This window comes from Melanerpes formicivorus, unplaced genomic scaffold, assembly GCF_026170545.1.
Source record: "Melanerpes formicivorus ecotype bairdi unplaced genomic scaffold, bMelFor1.0.p_v2 SCAF_228, whole genome shotgun sequence".
Taxonomy (NCBI): Eukaryota; Metazoa; Chordata; class Aves; order Piciformes; family Picidae; genus Melanerpes; species Melanerpes formicivorus.
In genome coordinates this window covers 180,823-208,491 of record NW_027142580.1, presented here as the reverse complement: position 1 = coordinate 208,491, position 27,669 = coordinate 180,823, and the positions used below count along the sequence as shown (strand labels likewise).

The 27,669-nt window shown below is 59.2% G+C and overlaps 1 protein-coding gene across 1 annotated transcript in view; it reads right to left on the bottom strand.

The window, feature by feature from the left end:
* Positions 1–1,039: 1,039 nt before the first annotated feature.
* Positions 1,040–27,669, bottom strand: part of LOC137458161 (hydrocephalus-inducing protein homolog) — a 76,724-nt gene continuing 50,094 nt past the window's right edge. The window contains exons 33-64 of the mRNA XM_068169849.1: positions 27,236–27,385; positions 26,435–26,674; positions 25,970–26,144; positions 25,038–25,193; positions 24,352–24,525; positions 23,244–23,419; positions 22,641–22,784; positions 22,221–22,404; positions 21,660–21,801; positions 20,004–20,133; positions 18,718–19,296; positions 18,072–18,275; positions 17,444–17,646; positions 17,124–17,306; positions 16,784–16,903; positions 15,471–15,630; positions 15,193–15,365; positions 14,579–14,777; positions 13,880–13,979; positions 13,183–13,282; positions 11,923–12,091; positions 11,090–11,328; positions 9,889–9,991; positions 9,083–9,287; positions 8,496–8,734; positions 7,471–7,622; positions 5,925–6,117; positions 5,156–5,261; positions 4,312–4,572; positions 3,555–3,697; positions 2,642–2,860; positions 1,040–1,159 (exon numbers count right to left, since the gene is read on the bottom strand). Of these exons, the coding sequence (XP_068025950.1) occupies positions 1,040–1,159; positions 2,642–2,860; positions 3,555–3,697; positions 4,312–4,572; positions 5,156–5,261; positions 5,925–6,117; positions 7,471–7,622; positions 8,496–8,734; positions 9,083–9,287; positions 9,889–9,991; positions 11,090–11,328; positions 11,923–12,091; positions 13,183–13,282; positions 13,880–13,979; positions 14,579–14,777; positions 15,193–15,365; positions 15,471–15,630; positions 16,784–16,903; positions 17,124–17,306; positions 17,444–17,646; positions 18,072–18,275; positions 18,718–19,296; positions 20,004–20,133; positions 21,660–21,801; positions 22,221–22,404; positions 22,641–22,784; positions 23,244–23,419; positions 24,352–24,525; positions 25,038–25,193; positions 25,970–26,144; positions 26,435–26,674; positions 27,236–27,385 (5,841 nt within the window). The remainder of the gene's footprint in view (positions 1,160–2,641; positions 2,861–3,554; positions 3,698–4,311; positions 4,573–5,155; positions 5,262–5,924; positions 6,118–7,470; positions 7,623–8,495; positions 8,735–9,082; positions 9,288–9,888; positions 9,992–11,089; positions 11,329–11,922; positions 12,092–13,182; positions 13,283–13,879; positions 13,980–14,578; positions 14,778–15,192; positions 15,366–15,470; positions 15,631–16,783; positions 16,904–17,123; positions 17,307–17,443; positions 17,647–18,071; positions 18,276–18,717; positions 19,297–20,003; positions 20,134–21,659; positions 21,802–22,220; positions 22,405–22,640; positions 22,785–23,243; positions 23,420–24,351; positions 24,526–25,037; positions 25,194–25,969; positions 26,145–26,434; positions 26,675–27,235; positions 27,386–27,669) is intronic.

Here is a 27,669-nt window from a genome sequence, read left to right as displayed (position 1 = left end):
TGTTGTTTTAGATGAGATGGATAGTATTAGCAGCCACTGGAATTGTTTAGAAGGGGTGGAGCTCAGTGTGGTGAAGGCACATTATGCCCAGAATTATGCCCAGATACTGAAACCTGTCCCAGCATGCGGACAAGTTCCCTCTCCTTTCATGAGGGGAACAAAGGCCGAGGCAGCACAGCCCACCGCACACACCCATGGCAGGGGATGCTGGTGCTAATACCAAGTATGGCATCATTCTAGCTTCATGCTTCCTGTAGGCTGCAGCCGATTGTTTACGGCATGCCCATTGGCCAAGTCTAGCCGCAAGAAACCTCTAAGTATTACCCCAACTTGTAAATACGTTGCCCTCTTTCACTTTGCTCTCTCTCCTTGCTCCAGCCTAACCTCATGCCATAGCCTTGCTCTTAAGCCTGCATCCAGGCAGGCCTGTTGAGCCTTGGCCCTGAGAGTATCTCCAGAGGAGTGACATACGCTGAGCGCCTGAGAAGCTACAGCCTTGTATTACCAGTCTCACAGGCCGGAAGACCCTGCCATGTCTTCAAGAGGACTGGACCCCTGAGGGTAAGATCTGCCCAGTTGCCAGGGAAGAGACTAGCCGAGTCCAGCAGTCCAAACATCTGCCTCAGCCTTAAGCAGCAGACTAACAAGCTGCACAACCCTGGGTGTCAGCCCAGTGACAGCAGACTGCTACAACAAAGGACACAGTGAATCTTCCCCCGTGCTTTCCACTTACTCATTAACATTTGGGTCAAAGCACCCACGTCTAGCAAAGTCACCTCTGATGCATTGTAATGTCTCTCTCTAGAATTAGGCAGCTGCCAATGTCCCATCAACCCGCCATCTGGTGGACAAGCGGTGGAATTGCACCCTTCTTTAGATTCATAGAAATTAACTCTGTAAATATTCCAATGGAGTCCAAATGATAAATACTAAACCACTTCTGGGATGTATTGCACAGCTGTGCACTAGAATATGTACATCAAATAGTGGTTATTAATTATTTTAATAATTAATACAATTAATATTTCTGTGTTTCATATTAATTAACAACCTCTTCATCACACTCTGAGCCAGTGACAACAGCGCTGAGGAAAATCTGCACCTCACGGCTGCTGTTCTCCAAGACAGTGTGAGCTGGTTCTACCTCTGGCTCCAGCACCTGCAAAGAGAAGAGAAGAGTCACTGAGCAGGGCCCTGAGTGCCAGGCTGATCAGGGAGCCTCCAACAGCAGCCACACAGAGGGGCTAGGAAGGACATTCCCATGGCTCATCCCATGAAGACGGCAGCAGGAGACCCTTCTGCTGTAGGCTGTGTGTCACCTGCTGACCAAAGCCAGCAGCGCCAGCACTGCAAGCACACACGTGGGAACTGCCACTGGGTACCAGTGCCTGACCTTGCTTTTCCTGGCCCCTATAAACCTAGCGGCCTCCAGTTTCCCTCCTGGAGGCTGTGGGTGGAGAACCCCAAGAATGAACAGCTCCGGAAACACTTTTTAGGACAAAGGACTTTCCGGAGAGATGTCTGGTGTGGGGCAGCCACCACACTGCTGGGGGCTGGGAAGGGGCATTCGGGGCTGGGAGTGAACTCATTTGGAAAGTCTCTGACTGCTCTGCCTCTGCTAGGCAAAACGATTTGGGTTCCAGGTCTTGCAGTGGTTCAGCAGCTGGGGCAGAGCCATCACCCAAGAGAAGTGTGTTGGGCAAGGAAAGTCAAAGCAGAAGCTGCTGCTGAGATCCCCACAGCCAACAGCAGAGGGTGTTGGAGTTGGAAAAGACCTGGATGATTGTCGAGTCCAACCATCAGCCCTGCTCTCCAGACCCTTGGCCAGCTTTGCTGCCTTGCTCAGTGCAGACAACGCTCAAAGCTCAGCCCCAGGGTGCTGGGGGGCTCCGCAGCACACACAGCAGAGTGCTGCTACTGCTGCTCTGCAGCCAAAACAAGAAGCAGGGGATTCAACTCCTTGGGAGTTCAAAGGCACTGAATCTAAACCAGATCTGAACTCCAGGGAATGGAGATCTGCTCAGTGCTGACCAACAGCTCAAGTGGGGGGCAGGAGGTTGGGGGGCAAGAGGATGAGGCCAGACTCTTTTCTCAGTCATGCCCAGTGACAGGAGAAGAAGCAAGGGGCACAAACTGGAGCCCAGGAGGTTCCATCTGACCAGGAGGAGAAGATTCTTTGCTGTGAGGGTGCTGGAGGCCTGGAGCAGGCTGCCCAGAGAGGCTGTGGAGTCTCCTTCTCTGCAGAGATCTCAACCCCCCCTGGTTATTGTGACCCTGGGCAAGCTGCTGGGGGTGTCCCTGCTTTAGCAGGGCGTTGAGACTGGATGACCTCCAGAGGTCCCTTCCAACCCCCACCATGCTGTGCAAGTGGGTTCAAAACTGTGAGCTCCCATCCAACACAGACTGCAACACTTCAGCTCTTGGTTTAGGGTTGGCCTCTCTTGTCCAAGAGACTTCCCCATCTTGTCTGAGCCCTCAGATCCCTCAGCAGCATCCTTTCCTCTAGCACATCCTGCTGGTTCCCATTCAGGGATGGATTCACTGTCAGGAGGAGCAGCTCAGCCAGCAGAGATGGAGATCTGCTGCCATCAGCAGACCTTCCTGTGGCAGCTCAGGGAGCTTTTGCTGCTGTGCTTCTCACCTTCTTCTTGACAGGCCAGGTGGCACCTGGGGCCCTTGTGGTATCCACCCACTTGATGGCCTGCAGGCTGTCATCCCAGTCAGGGACCTCCTCTGGTGGCAGCTGGAAGGAGATCCTGGACACCTGACACTTCACTGGGTGCTTTTTAAAGGTGACCTCAACTTCTGATTGCAAAGTCACTGTGATGTCCTTCACACAGCCAGCATGGAGGTGTCCCACCTAGGGAGAAGCAGAGAGCCAAGACCAACCTGGGATCACTGGCAAGGGATCACAGGCTGTGGGCATGGGGAGCAGCTGTGCCAGCAACACCTCTGTGAGGAGAGGCTGAGAGCCTGGGGAAGAGCAGCCTGAGAGACAATCTCTCAAAGCTTATCAAGAGCTAGAAGGTGGGGCACAAGAGGATGGGGCCAGACTCCTCTCAGTGGTGCCCAGGGACAGGGCAAGGGGCACAAACTGGAACCAAGGAGGTTCCATCTGAGCCAGAGGAGAAAATTCCTTGCTGTGAGGGTGCTGGAGCCCTGGAGCAGGCTGCCCAAAGAGGTTGTGGAGTCTCCTCCTCTGCAGAGATTCAAACACACCCCCCCGGCCATTGTGATCCTGGGCAAGCTGCTGTGGGTGCCCTGCTTTGGCAGGGGGGTTGCACTAGATGACTCCCAGAGGTCCCTTCCAACTCCCACCATGCTGGGATTGTGTCAAACTGCATCTTACTGAGGATTTATCTGGGTTTTGATGGAGAAGAACACCACCAAAAGATGCCATGTCCCACAACACGGAGCTCTTCTAGCCCCAGCAAAGCCAGGGATGGCATCTCCTAGGTGGCACTGAAAGGGGTTCTCACTGCTCCATGGTGGCTCCCAGAAAGCTGCCAGGCAGGGTCTGAGCAGCAGGGAAAAGCAGAGACAACCAAGCTCACCTGGGGGCAGAAGTGGAAGGGAGGCTCAGGCAGCCACTGGAAGCGCAGGGCCTGCCCCCTGCTGCGGTTGGCGATGGTGAAGGTCACGGTGCAGGGGGTGCCAACGGGACAGAACCCAAACTGGATGTGATCCCCTGGGTCAGCTGTTGGCAATGAGAGAGAGAGCTCTCAGCATGAGGGGAGAGCCCTCTGCCCCCCACAGACACACAGGACTCCAGCTCTACCTTCTCCAAGCCTTCCTTCCCCTGGGACATGCAGCCCAGGACATGTCTGGGCCTGGGCTGAGATCACAGCGCCAGCTCACCTCCAGATCTGCACCTTCCAGCACCCCCAAGTCCTTCTCTGCAGGGCTGCTCTGGGCCCAGCATGGACCCCTGAGGGACACCAGTCTCCATCTGGACATTGAGCTGTTGATCACTATCCTCTGGCTGTGACTATCCAACCAATTCCTTAGCCACCAAGCAGTCCACCCAGAGAGGACACAAATGATCAGATGTGCTCTTCACAGCACCCCATGGGCTGGCAGACCTCCTTTTAGAGCTCCTCAATCAAAAGCTGCTTCCTTTGAGCCCTCCCTGCTGGCCTGCAAACTTCTCCCTTGACAGGGCACCTGCCCTGGGGCTCCCAAGCAAGGCTGCTCTGCAGGCTACAAAAGGTGACAGCAGCTGGCTGCTAAATCTGGGCCAGCCCTGTGCTGCCACAAGGTGTGCCCAGCCCTGGAGGTTCCTTGCTACACCCTGGCAGCCTCTCCTCTTACCCTCCAGGCTGTCCTTCTCCAGGCTGCTCTCAGGGAGCTTCTGCTCCTCCCTGTCTGCCACTAGTCCCTGCATGTTGTCCAGGGTGAAGTCATCTTCATAGCCTTCCCCCAGCAGCCTGATGGTGGTCTCAGAGGGGTTGTCCAGCACGGACAGGTGGAGCTTCCCTTCCAGGCGTTGGGCCAGGGTGGGCTTGAAAACCACCTCAAACTCTGCTGTCTGCCCATGCTGCAGGAGCAGGGAAGCAGTGTGGGGCTTCCTCTCTGCACAGAGATGGACACCAGGGACAGGTGAGGCACTGCAAACATTTCCATGCTCCAGAAAAGGAACAGGAGCTTGAAAAACAGCTGTCTCTAAGCACAGCCTGGCTCACCAGTGCTTCCAGACCCTCCTCCCATGGTCACAAAGCTGTGACACTACCAGGGCCATCCCTGTTAGTTGTCTTAAGCTCAGCTCAGTGCTCAGCCCTGGCTCAAACTGCAGCCAGATAGCTCCTGCCTTAAGCAGAGCTGAGTCAGAGTGCTTTGGGCTTTTGCTGGCTGGCTGTGAGCTCAGGGGCAGCCTCCCTTCAGGCTGGGGACTCCCCATATGCAGCACAGACCTCAGATGCTCCACTGAAGTGGTGTTACACCCCCCAGGACTCAACCCACCACCTCCATAAGAATGGAAAAGCTTCCTAGAGCTTGCCAGGTAGAAATCAACCCTGCAAAGAGTCCATGTGCAAAAGCCCCAGGGAGCCCCAGGACACAAGCTCTGGCCAACAGCTGCTTGCTGCTTGGCCAAGCCAGCAGCAGGACACAAGTTTTCCCTCTGTGAGTGAGCACATTTCATGGGGGATGAATTCACCTTCCCCAGCAGAGTCCTTCATGCCCACAGCTTGGTAGAGGCATTTGGTGCTGGGCCTGGTTTTCAAGAAGAAAACTCCCTCTTCATCCAGCAGGTCCAGCAGCACCTGGGAAAAGAGCAGGACCAGACTGGGGTGGGCACAGCATGGCCCAGGGCCTGAGCCCACACTGCTGCTGTTCCACCACGGGCAGCCCAGCACGCTGCCCCCCTTCCAACACAGCTCTGAGCACAAGGCTGGAGCGAAACCAGCCCAAAGCCAGGCATCCAGAGACACTGGGAGGGGATGGAAACAGAAGCAGGCAGGACAGGAAGGCTCCAGCCTGACTCTCTGAGTTGTGTTTCCCTGAGAAGGTCCCAAAATCCCCTTTCCCAGAGGAACTCCCTTCCTGGCAAGCAGAAGTCAGCCAGGGGCTTCCAACAGACTTTCTGAGGCCCCTTCCCAGGCTGTTCCCTGAGGCAGGGAAAACACAAAGCCCAGGGCTGGCTCAAGGCTGGCAAGGACAGCAGCAGAGCTTGCAAAGGAGGTGGAGGCAAAAGTGAAGGGCTGCTGAGGCACGAGCCTCTGCCCACTGCTTTGCCACAGCAGAAGCTCAGGAGGTCGTCCTCCTGCCACAGAGGGGCTCTGAGCACAAGCCAAGGCTTTCCTTTGGGCTCCAAGGGCACCTGCAGAGCAGTGGGGCCCCTGCCCACCCTCACCGGCTGCGCTGGGCCCTCTCCTGCCCAGCAGCAGCCTTGTTCCCAGAGCAGAGCTCCCTCAGCAGCTGCTCACCTGGGCAGGGACAGGGCCAGAGTTCTGCAGGACCAGGGGCAGCTTCTCCCAGGCCCCCAGCAGGAGCCTCCTGAAGAGCAGCAGGGGGTTCCCTCTCCTGTCCTTCAGCGCCGGGCGCAGGACCCTCACCTCCGGCAGCTTCCCCTCGCCGCTGATCTCAAAGCTCAGGCTCTGTGCTCTCACTGCTGCAGGGCTGCAGGAGAGGGGCAGCAGAGCCACTGCTCACTTGGCAAGCAGTGGAGCCAGGGCCACCTGCTGCATTTCCCCTGCCTGGGGCTCCTGGCCCCCAGGACACAGCTCCCCCTTGCCCCTCTCCTCCCAGTCCCATCCAAGAGGAATCTGCTCTGCAGAGCCAGAGCCTCCCAGAGCACCAGTTCAAACCATTTCACTCAGAGGAGCCCTGCAGGGCAGCAGAGACATGAGGAGGTGACAGAGGCCATGGGGCAGGTTCCCTGGCTGTGCTGAGGTGAGACAGAAGCAAGGAGCATGAGCAGAGCATGGAAAAGTCTCCAAGGCAGAAGGGGCAAATCAGTGACCCCAGCAGGGAAGGTGATCTCCACAGAGGCTCAGAGCAGGAATTGCTCCTTAGGGCAGCAGACTGATGGATCCAGTCCCAGCTCAGCTACTAAAGGGCTGGGCAAGGGCAAGGCAGGCCCAGGACACACACAGGGCCTAGGGCAGAAGAGCTGGGGTCTTTTAGAGGGGATCCAATGGCTCCTTTAGCATCAAAGATCTTCATGCACCCCAGGAGATCCACCAGATCACCTCCTGAGCACAGGAACAAGGAGGCAACAAGGGCAGCTGGCTCAGGGCATGGAAACAATCCTCTGTCCTTGGCATTCTCCAGCTCAGCTGAAGCTGCACACAGCTCCATTGCTTCCTGATTCATCCACTCCCTGTTGGCTCCTTGGCATCAGAGAATCCTGGAATGCTTTGGCTTGGAAGGGACCTTGAAAGCTCATCCAGTCCAAGCCCCCTGCAGGCAGCAGGGCCCTTGGCAACTCCAGCAGTTTGCTCAGAGCCCCAGCCAACTTGACCTGGCATGGTTCCAAGCATGGGGCATTCCCCACCTCTCTGGGCACCCTGGGCCAGTGTCAGTGTCCCACTGCCCTCACAGGCACTGCTGCAGGCTACAGCAGGGCACTGACTCCCCGGCTCTGCTGGATCTCGCAGCTACAGCTTCTGAGTTCTCTGCAGCATCTCTGTCAGCAGGAGAGGCTGAGAGCCCTGGGGCTGCTGAGCCTGGAGAAGGGCAGCCCCAGAGGGGCTCCTGGAGGTGAGGGTGCTGGAGCCCTGGAGCAGGCTGCCCAGAGAGCTTGGGGAGTCTTCTCTGCAGAGATTCCACAGTCCCCTGGCCATGGGGATCCTGGGCAAGCTGCTGTGGGTGCCCTGCTCAGGCAGGGGGTGGGGCTGGATGATCCCTAGAGCTCCCTTCCAAGCCCCTCCCTGCTGGGATGCTGTAACGCTGAGTACTCTACCCCAGGCTACTCAAAGAGCTAGAAGCTCTCAGGAAGGTCCCCTCCCAAGCTCTCCTGAGGTGAGTTACCTTGTGTGGACATCGAGGGAGGCCTCAAAAGTGCAATGGTAGCTCTTCACCTTCCGTGGAGTGAAGGTGACCGTGGCAAAGGCCTGGGAGCAGCTGGGCACGGACAGCCGGACAGGATCCACCTCAAACACCTGGCCAGAGTGGCTCTTCAGCTTGGGGAAGCCCAGAGAAGGCTGTTAGGAGGAAACTTTTCTCCATGTGCTGCTGTCTCACCCATACAAGGATCATGAGGAACAGCCCCAGACAGTGTGGCCCCCTTCTGGCTTCCCTAGACAGGCTCCGTCTGTCTCGGGGGGGAATCCAAAGCAGTGCTGCCCCAGGGGGCTGCCATCAAGCCCAGGAGTGCAAAGCTTGCTTTCAGCACTGCTCAGACCTCCAGCACACATGGGAAGTGGGGACTGCATGGAGAACCCTGCAAAGAACCTGCCCCTGGCCTTTAAAGAGAAGGGGCAAAGAGCAGGGAGCCTAAGGAAAGCAGAGAATGGCTTTGGTTGGAAGAGACCTTTAGGATCATCAAGTCCAACTCTAAGCCCAGCACTGCCAGGTCACCACCAAACCATGGCCCTCAGCACCACAGCTCTGAAATCCCTCTAGAGATGGGGCTCCACCTCTGCCCTGGGCAGCCTGGGCCAGGCCTTGACAACCCTCAAGGGAAAGAAATTGCTCCTCATGTCCAACCTAACCCTCCCCTGGCACAACCTGAGGCCATGTCCTCTTGTCCTAGCACTTATTCCTTTTGAGAGGAGACCAAGCCCACCCCAAAAGGGTCTGCTTGGAGCCCTGGCTCAAAGCTGAGGAAAAGCTCCTCCTCTGCCTGTGCTTCCAAGAGATGTTCAGAAGGGCTCAGGTCTCACTCCAAAGCCCCAGGGGCCTGGAGCTAAAACCTTGCCTGAGACACACTGAATGCAGCCCAGCTCTCACCTGCCCTGAGCTGCACTAGGCTGGGCAAAAGGAAGCAAGGAAGCTGGAGAACAAGGCAGATGCCACACAGCCTTCAGAGACTCCCCAAGGCCTCCTGTTCTTACCTTGCTGGGGCTGGGTTTGCTGGAGAGGAGCACATGGCAGGGGATTCTGTTCACATTGCAGATCTTGAAGCGTGCCGTGGCCTGGTGCCCAACCAGGACGTTGGTGAAGATGAACTTGTTCTCATCTGTGAGGAACACCCCCTGCTGCTCCTGCACTGTCTGGAGGACCTGGCAGAGGTTGCTGCTGCTGCAGATCTGATGCCCCTCAAAGATGGCCTCAAGGTCATCAGCCACGAATGCTGTGAGCAGAGCAGAGGGAGGGCTGAGGATGGAGAATCCTTCCTGCTGACCTGCCCTGCCCCTGCTGGCCTCTGAGAAGCTCTTTCTGCCCAGGGAGCTGCAAACCCCAGCCTTGGGTGGGGGAGCTGCCTGTGAGGATGGAGCTCAGGCACCCTCAGTCTGAAAGGGTTTCTTTTGATCCTTCCATGCATCCCTCCCAGCCTCTCCCACTGGTGGGCTTGGCAAGAACCTCTGAGGATTGGCAGAGAGATGCAACGTCAGGCTCAGGCTGTCTGCTCTGTCCCAGGACTGAGGCTGGGTGCCGAGCAGCAGCAGCCTGGCCACAGGAACCCGTGGGCAGCACTCACCTGGAAGGCAGGACTCGGCCAGCAGGGTGTAGGGGATGCCAAGAGGGTTGTCCCTGGGGTCTCTGTTGCTGATGTCGATGAGCAGCTGCTCCTGGCACGGCCCTGGCAGCTCCGCAGCACAATCTACTGTCACCAGCTGCTGCTCCCCAGGAAGGATGGAGCCAAAGGCAGGGGACACTGTGAACATGCCCAGGGTGAGGCGAGCCTGCAGAAAGAGTCCCAGCAGAGGCTGATGGCAAACAGCCTCACTCTGAGCATCCCAGCAAGGAGGACCCTGGGCCTTGGCCTCCAGCTGGGCCCAGGGCAGGCAGGGATGACACCACGGCCCAGAGCACAACCCAGGATGAGAGGAACAAGCTAAGGAGATGTGCAGGCCTAGCCTGAGTGGCTTAGAGAAAGGAGTTGGGCTGTAAAGGGTGAAGGTGGGAGCTGGGGTCCTTCAGCCTCCAATGTGAAACAGGAGAGCAGAGAGAACTGTGAGAAACCATCAGAGAGGAGAGCAGACTGGGCAGAAGGCAAGGCAAGGTCATCTCCTGTCCCTGGACTGGGAGTTCAGCAGGGACACTCCACAGCTGTGGCACTCACAGCCTTATTTTGGCCAGCAGCTCCCAGGTACAGATCCCTTCCCCTTGGCCCCACAGCTCCAGGGCTGAGCAAGAGCACAGCATTGAGCAGCTCCTTCCTCTGCTCATGGCTGGCAGAGGATGGGTCTCCCCCATGCAGCCCCTGTCCCATGCCGTGGGCACAAGCCCCCAGCCTGGGCACAGCAGGGGAGGAGCCTGTCCTGGGGAGCAGGAGCCACCCACCTTCACGGAGGGCTTGGTTTCCTTTGGCAGCAAGGGCTTGCTCTGCTTGGCTGCAGCAGACCTTCCACTGGAGCTCCCCTGCTTGTGGGAGTCGGAGAACTTCCTTTGATGTGCACCCAGAGGAGAGAGCAGAGAGCATCCCTCAGGCTGAGCTCCTCCTGCCCTTCTCCACAGCCAAACCTTCCTCCCCAGGGAAGAAAGTCCTCCTGCTCTTCACAGCCCCCTGCACCACCTGTGGCTGTAGCTGATGGGCAGATGGGCTCCAGCAGCAGCTGCATGAGGATGAGCAGGAGGATTCTCTGGCATCTCTCTCCTCCCTGCTCACAAGCCAACTGCACAGGCAGACAATAACCCAGGGCTCACAGAACATGGACTTGTTTAGTTGGGAGAGACCTTTAAGGTCAGCAAGGCCAAGACTGACCCCAGCACTACAGGTCACCACTAAGCCATGGCCCTCAGCACCACACCTCACAGAGTCACAGAGGTGCTGGGGCTGGAACAGACCAAGCACCACATCTAAACGACCTTCAAACACACCCAGGCTTGGTGACTCCACCACCTCCCTGGGCAGCACATTCCTCTCCTGACCACTCTTGCTGGGACACAGTTTTTCCTAATGCCCAGTCTGAACCTACCCAGTCACAGCTTGAGGCTATTCCCTCTTTCCCTGTCACTAATTACCTGTGAGAGGAGACCAGCACCAACCTCTCCACAGCTCTGAAACCCCTCCAGCAGCAGGCACTCCACCACTGCCCTGGGCAGTCTGGGCCAGGCCTTGACAAGCCTCAAGGGGAAGAAATTGTTCTTCATGTGCAGCCTAACCCTCCCCTGGCACAACTTGAGGCTGTGTCCTCTTGTCCTAGCAGTTATTCCTTGGGAGAAAAGACTAACCTCACCTGGCTCCAGCCTCCCTTCAGGGAGTTGTAGAGAGCCAGAAGGGCTTCCCTCAGCCTCCTCTTCTCCAGGCTAAACAATGCTAGGTGCCTCAGCTGCTCCTCACAGCCCATGTGCTCCAGACCCTTCCCCAGCTTTGTTGTCCTTCCCTGGCCACCTTCCAGCACCTCAATGCTCTTGGAGTAAGGGGCCCAAACCTGGCCCCCGGACTCACAGTGCAGCCTGCTTGTGTGTCCTGGCTGCCTGCCACACGCCAGCCCTGCTGTGGGGCCTCCTCCAGCAGGAAGGTTGCTGCAGGCCTTCTCACCTTTTCTTTGTGGGCTCAGCTGCAGCCTGCTCTGCTCTGCAGATGAGGAACTGGAAGGGCAGGAGGCCTCTGTTCTGCAGCAGGAAGCTGCAGGCCCTCCTGGTGCCGCTGGCCATGGCCCCGCAGTCGAGCAGCGCCGCAGGGCTGATGCTGTACTGGCTGAAGACAGCTCTGGCTGAGAGCCTCACTGGGATGCTGGCAATGGGCTCCCCTCCTGCCCTCAGCTTGGGCTCCAGCACCTGCAACCAGGGCAGGCCTTGGTAAATCCAGCAGAGCCCAACCTCTGGCTCTGGCCTGTGGCCACAGCCCAGGTGCCCATCAGCTCATCCCCCTGCTCTGAAGTCCTTCTCCAGAACTGCATTTTCAGCCCCTCTTAGAATCATGGAATGGGTTGGCTTGGAGGAGTCATTGCTTCCATTTTCCTGCAGTCAGCAGGAACACCTGAGGGCAGAGCAGGTGCTTCAGAGCTCCAAACAACCTGACCTGCAGTGCTTCCAGTGATGGGGCAATGACCACCTCCCTGGCCAAGCTGGGCCAGGCTGGCACCACCCTCAGTGTCAGACATTTCTTCCTCCTATCCAGGCTGAATCTTCCTCTTTTAGTTTCAAACCATCACCCCTTGTCCTGTCCCAGCAGGCCCTGATCCAAAGTCTCTCCCCAGCTTTTGGATTGGCCCCCTCCAGCACTGGAAGGGCCAGAGCTGGCTTCTGAAAGCCTTTGCTGTGTGCAAATAACAGAAGGTTCCCCAGCTAAAGCTTGCTTTCCAGCACAGCCATGTCCTCCTGACCCCCTCAGCCCAGCTGTGCTCACCCTGCCTGCCCCAGGCAGCTCACCTGGCACAGCAGGATGGCTTTGTCCTCAATGCTGATCTCCCTCTGGGGGTGGAAGAGCAGCTGGACACGGACAGGACGCTCAGAGGCAGGCAGCAGGCCCTGCTGGGGCTGCACAGTGAGGTGGGAGGCCAGGTCACGGCTTCCGGGGTCTGTGGGGCGCAGCCTGAACCTGGGGAGGGAAGGAGAAGAAGATCTCTGCAGTGAACAGCCCAGGGGCCAGCAGCACAGCCAGGACCTGGCATGGGACCAGTAAAAACCAACCAAAGAATTCTGCTGTGCTTAGGAGCCCCAGGCCCTGGCAGAGCCAGGCAGTGCTGAGTGCTGGCAGCTCCCCTCCACCCCCAGCGTTTTCATTCCTGCTCTGAAGAGTCTCCTGAAGAGAAAGGACTTAGCCCTGGAAGGACAGCAACAGAGCTCAGCAGGGACTGGCCTCAACTTCAGGGGCACAAAATCCCAGACCCCCAGCATGGGAGGGTTTGGAAAGGACCTCTGGGGATCATCTGGTGCAACCCCCCTGCTAAAGTAGGGCACCCACAGCAGCTTGCCCAGGAGCACAAGGGCCAGGGGGGGTTGGAATCTCTGCAGAGAAGGAGACTCCACAACCTCTCTGGGCAGCCTGCTCCAGGCCTCCAGCACCCTCACAGCAAAGTTTCTCCTCCTGCTCAGATGGAACTTCCTGGGTTCCAGTTTGTGCCCACTGCCCCTTGGCCTGTCCCTGGACACCACTGTCAGGAGTCTGGCTCCAACCTCTTGCCTGCCACAGGTCCTTAATCTCCTGCTGAGCATTGCTCAGCTCCCCTCTGGGGCTGCTCTTCTCTAGGCTCAGCAGCCCCAGGGCTCTCAGCCTTTGCTCCTCACAGAGCTGCTCCAGGCCCCTCAGCACCTTTCTAGTTTCTGCTGGACTCTCTCCAGTGGTTCCCTCTTGCACTGAGGAGCCCAGAGCTGGAGCCAGGACTCCAGAGGTGGTCTCCCTAGGGCAGAGGACAGGCAGAGGAGAATGTCCCCTGACCTGCTGGCCACACTCTTCTTACTGCACCCCAGAGCCCAGGGGCTCTCCTTGTGGTGCCTGCTGAGCTGTGCAGAACTGCTGGGCTGGGGCTGGATTCTCCATGCAAATGGAGCCTGGAGCTCAGGACAGTCCCAGTGGTCACACACACCATGAGGCAGCCAGCATGGGAACAGCTTCTAGCCACAGGAGCAGACTGCAGGCCTGGGCAGGTGCTGGCCCCAGGCACTCCCAGAGCAGGCAGCTGGACCAACCTGTATGCAAGCTTGCACTGCCCTTGGTTCCTCAGGGTCAGCACTTGCTTGGCACTCCCCAGGACCTCCAGGACTCCAAAGTTCACACAGCCATCTGCACCTGCAGGACACCCCCAGAGCGAGGGAAGGGATGGGGAGGATGCTGGAGCTGCTGCAGGCTGCACCCAGTCAGGAGACAGAGACTGGGAGAGCTCAGGTGGGACAAAGCTCTGCTCAGCAAGTCTCCAGCCTTGCAAGGTTTCTCTGCCTGCTTTGCTGCCCTTTGCTCTTCTTACTCAGAGAGGATCTGTAGGGCTTAGCAGCCAAGGAGCTCAGCCTCTACCTCCTTGCTTCCAAGCACAGATCAACCACTTGATGTGCTGTACTGAGCCTTCAGGAACTGCCAGCTGCTTGTTCCCACCCCTGGTGTTTCAAAGGGGCACACTTCAAGGTGTGAGAGAGGCAAGGCACTGTGTGACCTGACAGTGCTTTACTCCACACAGCTGGCAAGAGACCTGTGCCATGGATCCATGCCAGGCCTGCATTGCTGTCCCACCCCATCCCATCCCATCCCATCCCATCCCATCCCATCCCATCCCATCCCACCCCATCCCATCCCATCCCATCCCACCCCATCCCACCCCATCCCACCCCATCCCCCACTTGCCCCAGCAGTGCAATGCAGCTGAACTCCTTTGCTCTGGGGCCAGCCACTGACCTTCAGGCAGGGTGATGTTCAGAGCAACTTCGTAGGCCTCAGCCACAACTTCAATGTTCTCCACCTGAACAACACCCTGGACATTCTCTGCATCTGAAACCTGAGGCAGCAAGAAGCAAACCCTAAAGTCATTCTCCTCAGTGTTCCTGCTAAACAAGAGGAGTCCTTGTCTCTAGCAGCTGTCTTTACCCAGCCTGGGAGGCAGTGTGATGTACAAACACCCACAAGAGTCCTGAGGTGTCCCAGAGCAGGTGGCAATGACAGCCAACTCTCTCTTAGCAGGCAGCAGCCTCACTGCAATGCAGCCTCTAAACCCCGGGGAACAAAGCCTTAACAGCCAGAGGAGGAGACTCCACAACCTCTCTGGGCAACCTGCTCCAGGGCTCCAGCACCCTCACACCAAAGATGTTGGAGCCTCCTGGCTTCCAGTTCCTGCCTCTTCCCCCTCGTTCTGTGCTGGCACCACTGCCTGGCTCCAGCTTCTTGCCCCCCACCCTCAGCTCTTGCTCAGCACTGAGGTATTCCTAAGCAGCATCCTTCAGTGAGGGTCCCTTGGTGCTAAGGGCCCAGACAATGTGGGCTCAAAGGAATCTCCTCAGGGCTCATCCTTTGGCCCTCTTTGCCTTCAGACACAGCCTCCATCCCCCAGGGCCCACAGCACTCTGCCCAGCTCTGCCAGGCAGGGCCCTGTCCCCTCACCTCCAAGCGGAGCTTCTTCTCCACGCCGAGAGCCTTGGTGCTCCTGAAGCACAGCTGCACGGCCAGCTCCGAGCGGGGCCCGACCGTGCCCTGCCTCTGCGACACCGAGAAGCCCTCGCCGAGGCTCTCCAGCCCGCTGAGCCTCCAGGCCACCGGCAGGGGGCAGCTGTTCCGCAGCAGCAGGCTCCTGCTGTGCTCGCTGCGGAGACACCAAGGCTCAGTGCCAGCTGCTGAGGGGCACAGCGGCAGCCCTGCCGCTGGCAGCAGCCCTCCCCATGGGGCTGAAACCACCCTGCAGGTTTTGCTCTTTGCCACAAGCCTGAGAGGGGAGGCCCCTAGGGAGAGCTTGGTGGCAGAAGGGGATCCAACAGCAGGCAGAGCCAGAGCCAGAGCCACTCTCTCTGCACCAGCAGAGGAGAAGCAAATGCATCAGGGCACCCACTGCTGGGGGGCTAGAGCTGGGGACTGTCATGGGACATCCCAGCCAGCAAGGAACGGTGAGCAAGAGGCTGGCAAGTGCTGGGAGCAAGAGGGCTGCTGGCCCAGCCTCCAAGCTGAGGAAAGGGAAGCTGCAGCAGAGCCACCCCCAGCAGAGTGCCCCTGGCCTGACTGACCTGTGCAGAAGCACCCTGTTGAAATGCAGCTGCTTGGGGCTGACCCCCAGCTTCACCTGCACCCCTTGGCAGCACAGGTGGAAGACCACTGGCTCTGGGTTGCCCTTGATGCAGCAGATGAGGCTGTCTTCCACCAGGCCAGGTGAAGTGGGGTATGCCCAGATGCTCAGCTCCTGGCCCCAGCCCCACAAAGAGAAGCACAGAAGAACATTCAGTGAGCAGGAGGGGCAGCTCCTGGGCTCTGCTGCTGCTCCCTGGCCCACCTGCCTGTCTCCTACCTGCTTCTCCTTAGGTCCCAGCTGCATGCTGGCAGGCTCCAAGAGGAAGGTGCCCCCACTGCCACCCCGCTCAAAGGAGAAGTGCACCTCTGCCTCCCAGGGGCTGACATTGCAGATGGAGAGCTGCTCGCAGTTGTCATCCTGCAGCACAGCCTTGGACCTGGCCACAGAAAGGGCAAAGGCTGCAGGGGAGCTCTGTCAAGCAGCCTGAGAGAAAGGATCATGTGGGAGGGACACCTTGCATGCTGCCTGTGTTCATTCCCTGCTTCCTTGCATGCCCAGCCCACACTTGGTGTCTCCATCCCAGAGGTGTGCACAGGCCACTTCAAGAGGCCTTCTACAAACCAGGACCTCAAAGGTGCCTGGCAAAACAGAAGCACAGCAGGCACCTGGATTCCTCCCCTCCTCTGCTGGCTTTCCCTCCCTGCAGGCTTCCCAGGAAAGTGTGGCAAGAGCTCAGCTTCTCTCTTCCAAAGCAGCCAGGAGACTGCCTGGGCCCAGCTCCTGGGTGAGCCTGAGGCTGAGGGCGGGAAAGCAAAAGGATTCCTTCCCAAGAGGAATCCCAGAGTTCACAAACACCTCCTGGTTCAGGTGTGGGACAGAGGTTGGTGGGAAAAGGTCAAAAAAAGGCAATGCCTCAGCCTGGCCAAATCCTCTTTTGGTTTGTAAACTCTTTTGATTTAACCTCCCTGGGGTGTCAGAATGCCACCAGCTCTCCAGAGCTCCCCTGCAGACAAACCTCCATTTCTAATGCTGAAAGAAGAGGGAAGTGAAAACCAGAAAGATGCCAGCAGCTACAGGGACATTATTTTAAGGCCAGACTCTATCCAGCAGTGAGGATCAGGAAAATGGAAATCCCATTTGCCCTGCCCTGCAGGTGCTTGTCCCCCAACAGCAGCTCCAACCATCAAGTCTTGCTGACACTGCAGATTTCACGGAGGGTTTCCAGTCCCTCAGCAGAAAAACTTCCTTGGCTCCTTCAGGCTGACCCACAGAGCTCCCAGCACTTGAAACAAACAGCACAAAGCTGCTGAAGCTGAGATGGGGGCTGACAAGTGACCCCAAGCTGCTTTCAGGCCGCAAGCAGCACCTGGCTCTGGCCACCAAAGCCCCCAGGGGGCAGGAAGATCAGCTCCATCCCCCCCAGCACTCCTGTGCCTGCTAGGTGCTCAAGTTGCCACAGCTGTGCTCCTTCCAAGCCACCAAACTCCCAGCTCTCTGCCCGGGCCTGCCCTGAATCGTGCCCCTGGGTGCATGTTCCTGGAAGCACAAGGTCCTGCAAGCAGCACAGCTGGGGGCTGGGCAGCACCTACCTGTCTCTTGCCTTGGCACACAGCAGCGGCCCGAAGTGGAACATCCCCGTGCTCAGGACATACTGCTTGGAGATGATGGCATCAGCTGCCTTGCTCTGCCTGCAGCGAGGAAACACCTCCCTGGCACAGAGAGAAGGAAGAGTTGGGAGATTCTCTGAGCACAAAACCTGCTCCCAAAGGCTGAACTCTTAGTGCTGGCTGAGGCACAGCACCGCTGCCCAGCTCCAAGCACGGCAAGAGATGCTGGGGGGCTCAGGCAGGTCCCAGGGGCACAAGGGGCAGAGTCTCAGCTCTGAGCTCAGGGGCAGCAGAGCGGGACGGCCCCAGGGGCCAGCCTTACCGTGGCTCCTGGCTGATGCTGGGGTACAGGCAGGTGCCCCTGCAGTGCAGCTGGTAGGGGCGCTTGGTGCCCAGCAGCTCGAAGTGCAGCCTCTGCTCAAAGCTGCCCAGCAGCGCGGAGCTGAAGTGGACCTGCAGCACCACCTGGCCCTGGGCAGGCACTACCCAGCGGTAGCTGCTGAGCCTGGCAGGGAAAGAGGAACCTTCAGGCACTGCTGAGGAGCAAAGGAGAGCAGGAGGAGCCATGGTGGAGCTGGGGTGGGAAACCTCCTTGGCAAGCTGGCCCTGAAGCAGAGGGATCCCTCCTCCCTCACAGCTCACCTGGCACAGCTCTCTGGGGGGGGCAGGGTGTCCACGTGCCTTTGGTCCCCCTCAGAGGAACGGCTGGGGGGTCCTGTGGCTGGTCCCTGGAGATCTCTCCTGCCACAGCCAGAGCTCTGCTTTCCCCTCACAGCCTCCTGGCTGCTGCTGCCTTTCTCCCTTCTCCAATGGCCTCTGGCTGGGGTGCCCTGCTCCTCTGAGGTCTTCACCCCAAAGGGAGAGAGCAAAGGGAAAGACAGCTGAGACCTGCCCTGAGAGCCAGCACTGCAGGGGAGCTCTCAGCAGAGCAGAGCACAGCACAGCACAGGGGCAAAAGCCTCTCCTTTGACCTGCTGCCCACATTGCTGGGGATCAGCCCAGGATAGGGCTTTCAGCACTCAGTGCCAGCTCCTCTCCATCTTTGCACCTCCCAGCTGAAGGTTTGAGGGGCAGAGCAGGCTTTGCTGCTGAGGCTTTGCCTCTCCTCTCAGACTGGCCCTGTGTTTCAAGCAGAGCTCTTTCTTCTGGACAGCCAGAAGGGATCTCTGCAGGCTTGGGCCCTGTCACATCTTCACTGCCCTGCCACTCTCACCCTTTTCCATCCCACCTGCCCCTTTGCCCCCACCCAGCCTGGTCCCTGTCCTGGCACCTTCACTGTGGGCACAGTGGGGACATCCACAACACTTTCAGGAGCCTCCTCCTCTTCTGGCCCTGTGGCAGCTGCTGGCAGGAGCACAAAGTGCTGGAGGACTTCTGCAGGCACCTCCCGCTTGGCTGGGCAGTGAACCACAGAGTAGACAGCAGGGGGAGGAATGGGGGGCCCTGAGGGACCCAGGCCCAGCTCATCCAGCACCTAAAGCAGAAGAGCAAACCTTGGTCATGCTCCTGTGGCCTCTATCCTCACACCTCCTGAAAGACACTGAGCTGTTAGGGAGCTCTGATTGACTGAGGTGGAGCACAGCCCTTGCTCTGCCCAGGGTGGGGAGCAGGCTCCAGAGCAGGGCCAGGACTACAGGTGGCACCTGCAGAGGAATCTCTGCCCCAAGTGACTCAGCTGAAGGGAGCAAAGCCCAGGGGCTGCCCTGGCACCCCCTTTCTCCCCAGACTGGCAGAGCAGCTGACAGGCAGGAGGCCTGCACAGAGAGCACTCCCTCTGCCCCCAGCCAAAGCACAAGGCTGCTGAGGGACAGCAGCAGCAGCCTGGAGAAGGCTCTGTGCCCTTGGCACCCGCTGGGACACAAGGCCCCAGGGCCCCCACGGGGCAGGCTCAGCACCTGAGCATTGTGGGGCCCTACCTGCTCTGCCCCTGGCAGCTTCCTGCTCTCCAGGATGGTGCTCAGCACATCTGCAGAGCTCAGCACCTCGATGTCCAAGCAGGGCACGCCGACTTCTTGCCCACTGGCTGACCCTGCTGCACCTCCCCCTTCCAGCTGAGACAACTTGGGGGCCTCAGGAGGCTTCAGTTTCTCCAGGAGCTCTTTCTCCTGCCTCTCCTGACGCTCCTTCTTTTTAGCCTTCTGCCTTCTGGGCCTGGATAAATGCTGCTGCTGATCTTCTGCTTGCTGCTGAGCTTCCTGCTTTGAAGGGGACAGCAGGACACCCTGCACCCTGTCCCAGCATGACAAAACACGTGCCACATCTTTCTGTGATGCCTCATAGGCCTTAAAGCTCAGGGCCAAGTTCTTGCTGTCAGCCTGGCCTTGCTCTTGGGCTTCTAGCTCTGAGCAGGTGTCTGCCGGGGCAAGCTTGCTCTGCTTCTTCTCATCTTCCTTGCCAGCTGCAGCAGAGTCTGGGCCCTCCTTGGCAGAGCCCTTCTTGCCTGCCTGCTCACTGACACTCAGCTGCTTGGTGCTGCTGCTGGATGTGTTGATGCTCTGGGCAGGAGGAGCAGGAGAAAGCCATCAGCATTTCAAAGCAGGACTCAAATGCTGCAGGACACTGATGATCTTTACAACAGCAGCCCAGGCATCATCTGTGCCAGGTGCTCTACAAGTCCCAGGCCAGAACACAGCTGGTACCCAGGGGAGCTCAACTGAAACCAAAGCCCTCAGTGCCAGACCCACAAGCAGTCAGCAACATAGGAGCTGCCCCAAGCCCAGCAGGAAACTCCAGAGCCCTCCTTCCTCCTGAGCACTCCTTGGGGCTCGTTTCTGGGGATGCTGAGTACCCCTGACTCTTTAGGAAGCCTGGCTGCTCACAAACACCTGGGTCCTGCTGCTCTCTCCTGCCAGGCAGGCAGGAGCAGACCCCACTTCCCAGGCAGGCCCTGGCTCAGAGCTGCAGGGCACAAGCAGGGTGGGGAGGAATGCTGGACCAAAGCCACCCAGGACTTCCCAGGGCATGTCTGGAGTTGTGTGGAGCCAGGACTCCAAGGCAGCCTGATCCCAAAAGAGCAGCTCACCCCCAGAGCTGTGGCAAAGCCCCTGGTGAAGCAGCAGCACCATCAGGCACCAGCTGTTGTTTCCCAGCACAGCCCCAGCCAGGAGCAGGCTGCCCAGCACGGCCTGGGGCTGCTGCATTCTCAACAGGGCTGCAGCTCAGCGGGAAGATCCCCAGGGCTCTTGCTCACACAGCCACCCACCTCCCTGACCAGAGGCTGCCTTTTCTGCTCTTTCTTGCTCTGCTTCCACTTCCTCAGCTCCTCTGCCTCCTTCCAGTGCTGCAGCTCCTGCTGCTGCTCCTCAAGCTCTTCAGCCAGCCGCTGCAGCGCCCTGCAGCAAGGCAAAAGGAAAACAGCTCTGAGAGTCCCCACCAGAGCCCTGGGCTCCTGCACTTCAGCCACTGACCCTGAGCCCATGCAGAGCCCTTACAACCTCTCCAGGGATCTCCCTCAAGCTGGGGAGGCTGGGAACATTCCAAGGGAGGAAAGGGGGGAGGGGGTCTGCAAGGCCAGCCCCAGTGAGGCTTTGCTGTTGGAAGGGCTAAATCCTGCTGCTGCTCCAGTAAGGTCCCCCCAGGCACCGGCCAAAGGCTGCTCCACCATCACTCCACACTGATGCCTGAAGCTCTCTCTTGATTTCCCCGAGTAAAGCAGCTGACCAAGCACTTACACCTAGTTCTCCCTGCACCAGTGCTCAGAATCAGAGACTCACAGAATCCCTTTGGATGGGAGAAATCTTTCAGATCATCAAGTCCAACCAGGAGCCCAGCACTGCCAGCTGCCCACTAACCCATGCTCCTCAGCACCACCCCCACAGGGGTTTGGCAGTCTCTCCAGGGGACTCCACTACTGGCCTGAGCAGCCTGGCCAGGCCTTGATAACCCTTTTGTGGTGAAGAAACTCTTCCTCATGTCCAACCTAAACCTCCCCAATGCAGCTTGAGGCCATTTCCTCTTGTCCTATCGCTTGGTCCTTGGGAGAAGAGACCAAACCCTGCCCCTGGCTCCAACCTCTTTTCAGGGAGCTGTAGAGAGCCAGCAGGTCTCCCCTCAGCCTCCTCTTCTCCAGGCTAAGCAATGCCAGCTCCCTAAGCTGCTCCTCACCAGCCCTGTTCTCCAGAGCCTTCCCCACCTTCATTGCCCTTCTCTGGACACACTCCAGCCCTTCAGTGTCCTTCCAAAACTGAGTCTAGGCTTGGAGCTATGGCCTCCCCAGTGCCCAGGACAGGGGGACAATCCCTTCCCTGCTCCTGCTGACCACACTATTGCTGATCCCACCCAAGATGCTCACTGATGCCAACTCTGCTCAGCTTGTCCAGCCCTTCTCCATGGGCATGGCCTGCTCCTTATGGAGGACAGCCACAGCAGTCAGAAAACAAAGGCTGCAGCAGCTCCCCTCCTGCAAAACAGGCTCTGAACAAACAGGATTCCTGCTGGAAGCCAGCTGGGACTGTGGGAAACCTGTGCTGTCTGTCCTGGGAGATGTGCCTCACACAGACCCACACCACAGCCCCTCTGCTGAGGTGAGGAAGGGCTGAAGGGGATGGGAATTAACATCATGAAATTAGAGACCCTCAGAAGCATAAGGGCAAGGCCAGCACAGAGCCCAGCTGCCTGCAGCAGGCTCTGAGCCCGAGGCCTCAGCACTAGCAGCAGGAGGAGATGTTCTCAGCTCCCTGCAGGAAGGTCTCTCCTCTGCTGGCAGCCAGGCAGGGGGAAGGCAGCATCCCTGTGCCGCTCGGCAGGGACACTTTTGGCCTCTTCTCTGGAACCTCCCCAAGCCCAACCAAGGTCCCCAGAGCAGGGACACCTTGCAGGGACACTGTGCTGGGCAGCTCCCCACAGAAGGCTTACAGACCTCTGCCTCCTCTCCCTCTGGAGCTGTCGGATCCTGCTCTCCAGCTGAGCTTTCTGCTCTTCCGTGAGGGCATCAAACTCCTCCTCCCCCAGCTCCCAGAGCTCTGCTTCCTCCCTCCTGGCCGCTTCTTCCCGCTGCCGGCCTTCAGCAGGCACCAGAGGAGAGACAGAGCAGAGCTGTGCTGGGGGAGCTGCGAGGAGCCACAGCTCTGGCCCAGCCCTGCCAGGAGCCAGCAGGGAGCTCACAGCCCTGCTCCCAGCTCCAAAGAACCCCCAAACCAGCACCAGTCTGGCACAGAGGCATGGTGCATAGCCGGCTGCTGCTCAGACATTGAGCCCCAGCAGCTTGCACCTGGGCCCAAGCTTCAGTGCTGGAGACTGAGAGAAGTCTCCCAGCCTCAGCTCTGCTGTGTTCTAAGCAACAGTGAGCTGCACCAAGGCAGGAAGTCGAAGGCTTCCTGAAACTACCTCTCACCAGCTCTGCTGGTGAACCAGACACATGTGGACAGGGCTGAGGGCTCTGGAGAGAAGCCTTGGGAGGCAGGGAGATGAGGATTCTCACCTTCCTGCTCCTCTGCAGCTGCCTGCCTGGCTTGCCAAGAGGCAAAATCCTGCAGCAGGTTGACAAAATAGATGCGAGGTTGGTTTCCAACAGCTTTGAGCAGGCAGAGGAGAGCAGACACTGTGCTGCCTGCAAAGAGGCTCTGCAGGCCATCAAACACCACTCCCTGGGAGCAGTCCCTCAGCTGTGAAGAAAGGCCAAGAGAAAATCAGCTGTGCCATGCTGCAGCTCTGGGCCACTCAGTGACAAAGGTCACCAAGCAGCTGTGCCAAGCTCTGAGCTGTCCCCACGGCCCTGCCAGCTGCTGGCATCTGCAGCTTCCCCCAAGGAGCCCAGGACCCCTCCAACAGCAGGACTCCTCCTGCTCTCCCAGTTGTGCCTCTCCAGCAGGAAGGTGTCCTTTGCCCCCTGGCCACGCACCTGCAGCCTTTCAGAGAGGATGGCCACCAGCAGCTCTTCGGGCAGCACGCAGCTCACCGGGCCCAGCTCTGCCACCGTGCTGCCGCTGGGGCTCAGCCAGGGCTGCGCAGGAGGGGCAGAGATGAGAGGAGAGCCGGAGGAGCCCTGCAGTGTTGAACAGCACCACACTGAACATCACCACAACATAAACCCCCTTGGCACCCCCTGGGCAATCCCAGCTGCTGGCCTTGGAGCTGAGCTCTCTCCCTAGCAAGGGACTGAAAGGAAAGCGCAGGCCAGCGGCTCCGGGGGACAACCCTGCAGAGCACAGCCCTGGAGCAGCAGCCCCCAGCGCTGGCACCAGCACACAGCACAGGAAGGACAAGCAGCTGACCAGGCCTCCTGGACTAGCCTGATCTTCAGCTGCCCAGGGCAGGGGGGTGTCCCCATCCCCGAGGGACTGAAAAGCCAGAAAGATGTGGTGCTGAGGGACACGGTGTAGTGGTGACCTGGCAGTGCTGGGTCAGCAGCTGGATTTGATCATCTTGGAGTCCTATCCCGACCAAAACAGCTCAAAGCTCACAGAAAGTTCCCTGGCATCAGCCAGGGCAGGCCATGCCTCACCTGGGAGCCTGAGGACTCCGTCGGAAGCTGTCTCTCAGCAGAAGCCTGCCCCTTGCCGGCCGCAGCTCTGGGCTGGCCTCGGGAGCTGAGGGGCTGCTGCCTGCCGTTGTCCACAGAGCTCTGGGGCCTGGCCTTGGTGCTGCGCCGCCGCCAGAGGGCAGCAGCTGCCCTCACACCTGCGGAGGGCCCAGAAGGCTCAGGGGGCTGCTGGGAGGAGCACACCAGCACCTTCCACCCCAGTGGGCACCCTGGCAGGGACACTGCACTCGCTGTTCTCCAGAAGCAGCTCCTTCCCTGCTCTCCTCTTCCTGTGGCAGGACAGACCAACCTGGCACTGCAGTTACAAGCCAGAGAGGTTTGGATGCCTTGCCCCACCTCCACTGTCCATCTCCACGGGAGACAACCCTGCCAGGGACCCAGACCCTTCTTCCTTCCACCAGCTTTCAACCCAGGCAGGTTCAAAGCTGAGCAATGCCAAGGTAGCCCAAGCAGAGGCAAGCTATAGCCTCAGCCAGCAGAGCCTGGGCTACCCACTGCCCCATAGAGGCTCCGCCAAGAGCTTGGACTCAGGTGGAAAACAACTCAGTGTGCAGGAGCTGCAGGAGCTGACAGCACCCCCAGGGAAACCGCGGGAGAAAAGAGCTCAGCTACAGCATGGCTCTCATCTCAGACTCCTCTGGGAGCTCCTGCCCTTCCTCTTGGGCTTCTGAAGCCACAAAGTCAGTCACCTCATGCCTAAGGAGCCACTTCAGAGGGCTGTGCCTGCTGAAAGCAGGCAGAAGTTCTGCCTGATGGCCATGAGGGACAGGGTGGAGATTGCACGCAGGCAAGGGAAAAGCTCTGAGAAAGATGCTGGGGGCTTCCCCACCCCTAGCAAAGGAAGCTGTGCAGAGAAGGGCAGGGCAGGGCAGGCAGAGTGCCCTTGCATGAGCCCTTCGGCTGGCGTCTGAGTCCCCAGGACTGCTCTCTGCAAGGGCTCTGCCCTGCTCTGTGCTGCACCCCTGCTCCTCAAGAGCCCCCGGGGCTGTGCCACTGCTCTGGAGCCAGCAGAAGCAGGAAGCCCCGGGGGCTGCAGCAGCGCTGCTCCGGGCCCAGCCTGTCTCCTTACGGCCATCCTGTGCCTGCTGGAGGCTCTGCTGGCTGCCGGCGGCGCTGCACAGCTCCCGGGCTCGCCGCCCTGCCGCGCTGCTCCCGGCCGCCACGGCCTCGCTCACCACAGCGTCCAGGGACAGGCAGGCGGCGCCGTAGTGCTTGGCCAGGGCGGCCGCTGCCGACGTCTTGCCTGCAGAGAGAGGGAGGCTGCTTGGGGACCCCTGCGGCCGCAGGGCTTGCCGGGGACAGGCTCTGCGAGCTCCCCAAACAGAGGAGGACTTCATCCCTCCCTTAGGGAGCCACTTCAAGCCTGGGCCTGGGGCGCTGCTCTGAGCCCTGTGCCACCACCACTCAGACCATCCCCTGGCCTGTGCCGCTTGGCGTTGCCTCAGGCAGCAGCTGGGCACAGTTTAGGGCTCGGGCCGGGCTCGGCACTGCTCCACAGGCAACAGGGACACCAGGCACCGTGCTGCCATGCAGCAAGGGGCACATGGTCACCCTCCTGGGGGGAACCAGAGCCCAGCTGCATGGACACCAGATGAGCCACACCACTGGCACCAGCTGCTGAGGGCCTGGGACCACCCCAGCAGAGCTGTGCCTCCCCCTGCATCGCTTCAGCTGCTCAACCCAGCACCGTGCTCCACCAGGACATGCCTCTCCTGCTTCCCCCCTCCTCACAGCCAAGAGCTCCAGCTCAGGTACCTGCCAGGGGTGCCCCATGGATGATGAGCACGATCCCTTTGCGCTGTGGGGCTCCTTCAGCGACGCTGAGGTACCGGGCGAGGGCCCTACGGACTGGGCTGGCCTCCAGTTCTTCTGTGGCCTCCTTGATGCTGGTGGAGCTTGGCTGATGCTCAGCTGTGCAGAAATGGGTAGAGGAGTCAGCCTCCTGCCTACCTGTGATCCTCCTCATCCCCTCCAGCCCCTCAGATCCTGGCAGAGGAGACTCTGCTCAAACCAATGTCACATCCATGGACTTCCTTTCAGCTTGTGCAGATCAGGCTCTGCCCTTGATGCTGCTGAACATGCCCCTAAGTAAATGGGGTGGCAGAAAGAGGAAAGCAGAGCATGCAGCAACACCTAAAAGGACTGAGAGAAATCTCCTTCCATCAACTGTCTACATGGTCCTCATGGGAGCTTGGTCCCAGGTCCTGCTGAGTAAGGAGGGCACAGGCAGAAAGGGGCATCTGACAGAGCCCCAAGGGAGAGGCTCCACCTGGGTGCTTTAGAAATGTCACTGCAGTAGATGTGGCTTGGCTCTGAATTCACCAGAACAGCCCTTAGGAGGTCACCCAGAGCACCTCAGCTTGCAGTGCCAGGGAGGAGAGCAAAGGCGCTGAGCTGCCCAGGACAGCTTCACCATCAGCCTGACCCCAGCAGCTCCCGGGGCAAAGATGTTCCTTTGGGGAAGCTGAGGAAAACTCCCAGACCTCTGCCTTGGCCCTGGCCCTCCTGCAAGGGGACATTTTGAGTTCTTCCCCAGACAGGGCAGACAGAAGCTTGCTTTGCTTGCTCTCATGGCTGTCACAAGTGTCACCCTGGACCTGCTCCACCAAGCTAGGGAGTGAGGAGAGCTCAGGGGAAGGGGGCTGGGCTCCCTGCTGAGCCTCCACTCGAGACAACCAACGTCAAACCTTCAGCCTTGTCCTGGGCTGTTGGGTCTTGAGGACTGGACCTGGCCTGCTCATCCTGCAGCCTCTTCTGGCCCTGACAGCCCTCTAGCAGCTCTGGAGGCAGCTGCTCCCCTGGGGCACGTGGAGGCAGCAGCAAGGTCCTGCGGCAGTCGTAGTCTTGCAGCTGCCGCAGGATCTGTGCATGGGAAAGGGAAACCACTCGTGGGAGGCACTGCTGGAGCTCCAGCACAGGAGCTCCAGCACAGGAGCAGCTCCCCAGCCAAGCCATCTTCTCCCTCGGGCCTCCCTCCCAACACCAGGGACTAGCCAAGCCCCTCCACAGCCTGCCAGCAGAGGAGCTAACCCTGCAACACCACCAGGCTTTGCCCTGGCTTCTGTCTCCAGCTCCCTGGCACGAGGCTGGGAATGCTGCAGTGCCCTGAAGCTCCAGGAACGTGGCCTTGGGGACCAGACTTAGTCTCTTACCTGCTCCTCAGCAAGGTACTGCTGGTCAAACTCCAAGGAGTAAAACTCGATGGGGAACTCACAAGGGTTCTTCACCACCACTGTGCCCTGTGCCCCGGGGCTGGATGGCAGCACTGGCCCCAGCTCCAGCACTTCAGGCTGGAACTCCAGGCGTGGCTCCAACCCACTGCCCGAGACCAGCAGCTGGAGGTGCTGGCTGCTCTGGCAAATGTTGATCTTCAGGTGGCTCAGGTAGGGCTTCTGAAAAGAGAAAAGTGCAGAAGCTCCTCCATGAAGTGCCAGGTGGCAGGGCCTCAAATTCACCCCATGCCCCAAGGCCAGGGATGGTAGCAGCACCTCTGAGGGGAATGGAGAACAGAAAAGAGGACAAGGAGGGATGGTTTGGAACTGAAAAAGGGAGATGCAGACCCCAAGGAAAGGAGATGTTTTGGAAGCTGAATGCTGAGCCTCTGGCCCAGGCTGCCCAAAGAGGTGGGAGATGCCCATCCCTGGAGCCCTCCCTGGGACAGTGCAGTGCTTAGCAGAAAGATCCACAGGGTTATCCTGCCCAGTGCCCTGGCACTGCTGTGTTGGGCAAAGAGCAGCCGAAGAAGAGGGGCAGAGGAGGCAGACAGGAGGGAGGGGAGTGTCCTCTGCTCAGTGTTTGGCTCTCCAAGCCCCCTCTGCAGAGGCTCCAGCAGGGGAAGCTGAGCTTGCAGAAAGCTGCATGTCGAGGAAGAGCTCAGTTCCTGCTCCCTGCCTGGGCTCTCCTTCCCACACTGCCCTGCCAGACCTCCTGGGGCTGACATCCACCCAGCTCACCTCTTCCACGGGGGAAAATCTAACTTGCAGGTTGCACCACTGCCCAGGGTCCAGGACTCCAGCTGAGGGAAGCACCTCAAAGACAGAGGCCTTGGCCTTCAGCTCCTGCAGCAGCTTCTGACGCCTGCTGGCTGGCAAAGCTTTGTCCACCTGAGCACAAAACCAGGGGGGTGAGGTCTCCTTGCTCTGGCAGGACACAGCTGGCTGCCTGCAGTGCTGGCACTCGTGGGGTAGGAGCACACATCCAAACCAGATGTGGCCAGCACTGGCCTAGAACTGGTGGCAAAATGTGGAGGCAGGAGAGGCAGCTGGGGAGGGTGCTCCTCAGAAGAGGAGCAAGGGGTGAAGATGGCAGAAAGTGAAGCACCAGCTGGTGAACAGGCCCAGGGGCTGCAGCTTTGCTCTGCACCCTCCAAAGCCTCCTCAGCCCAGCT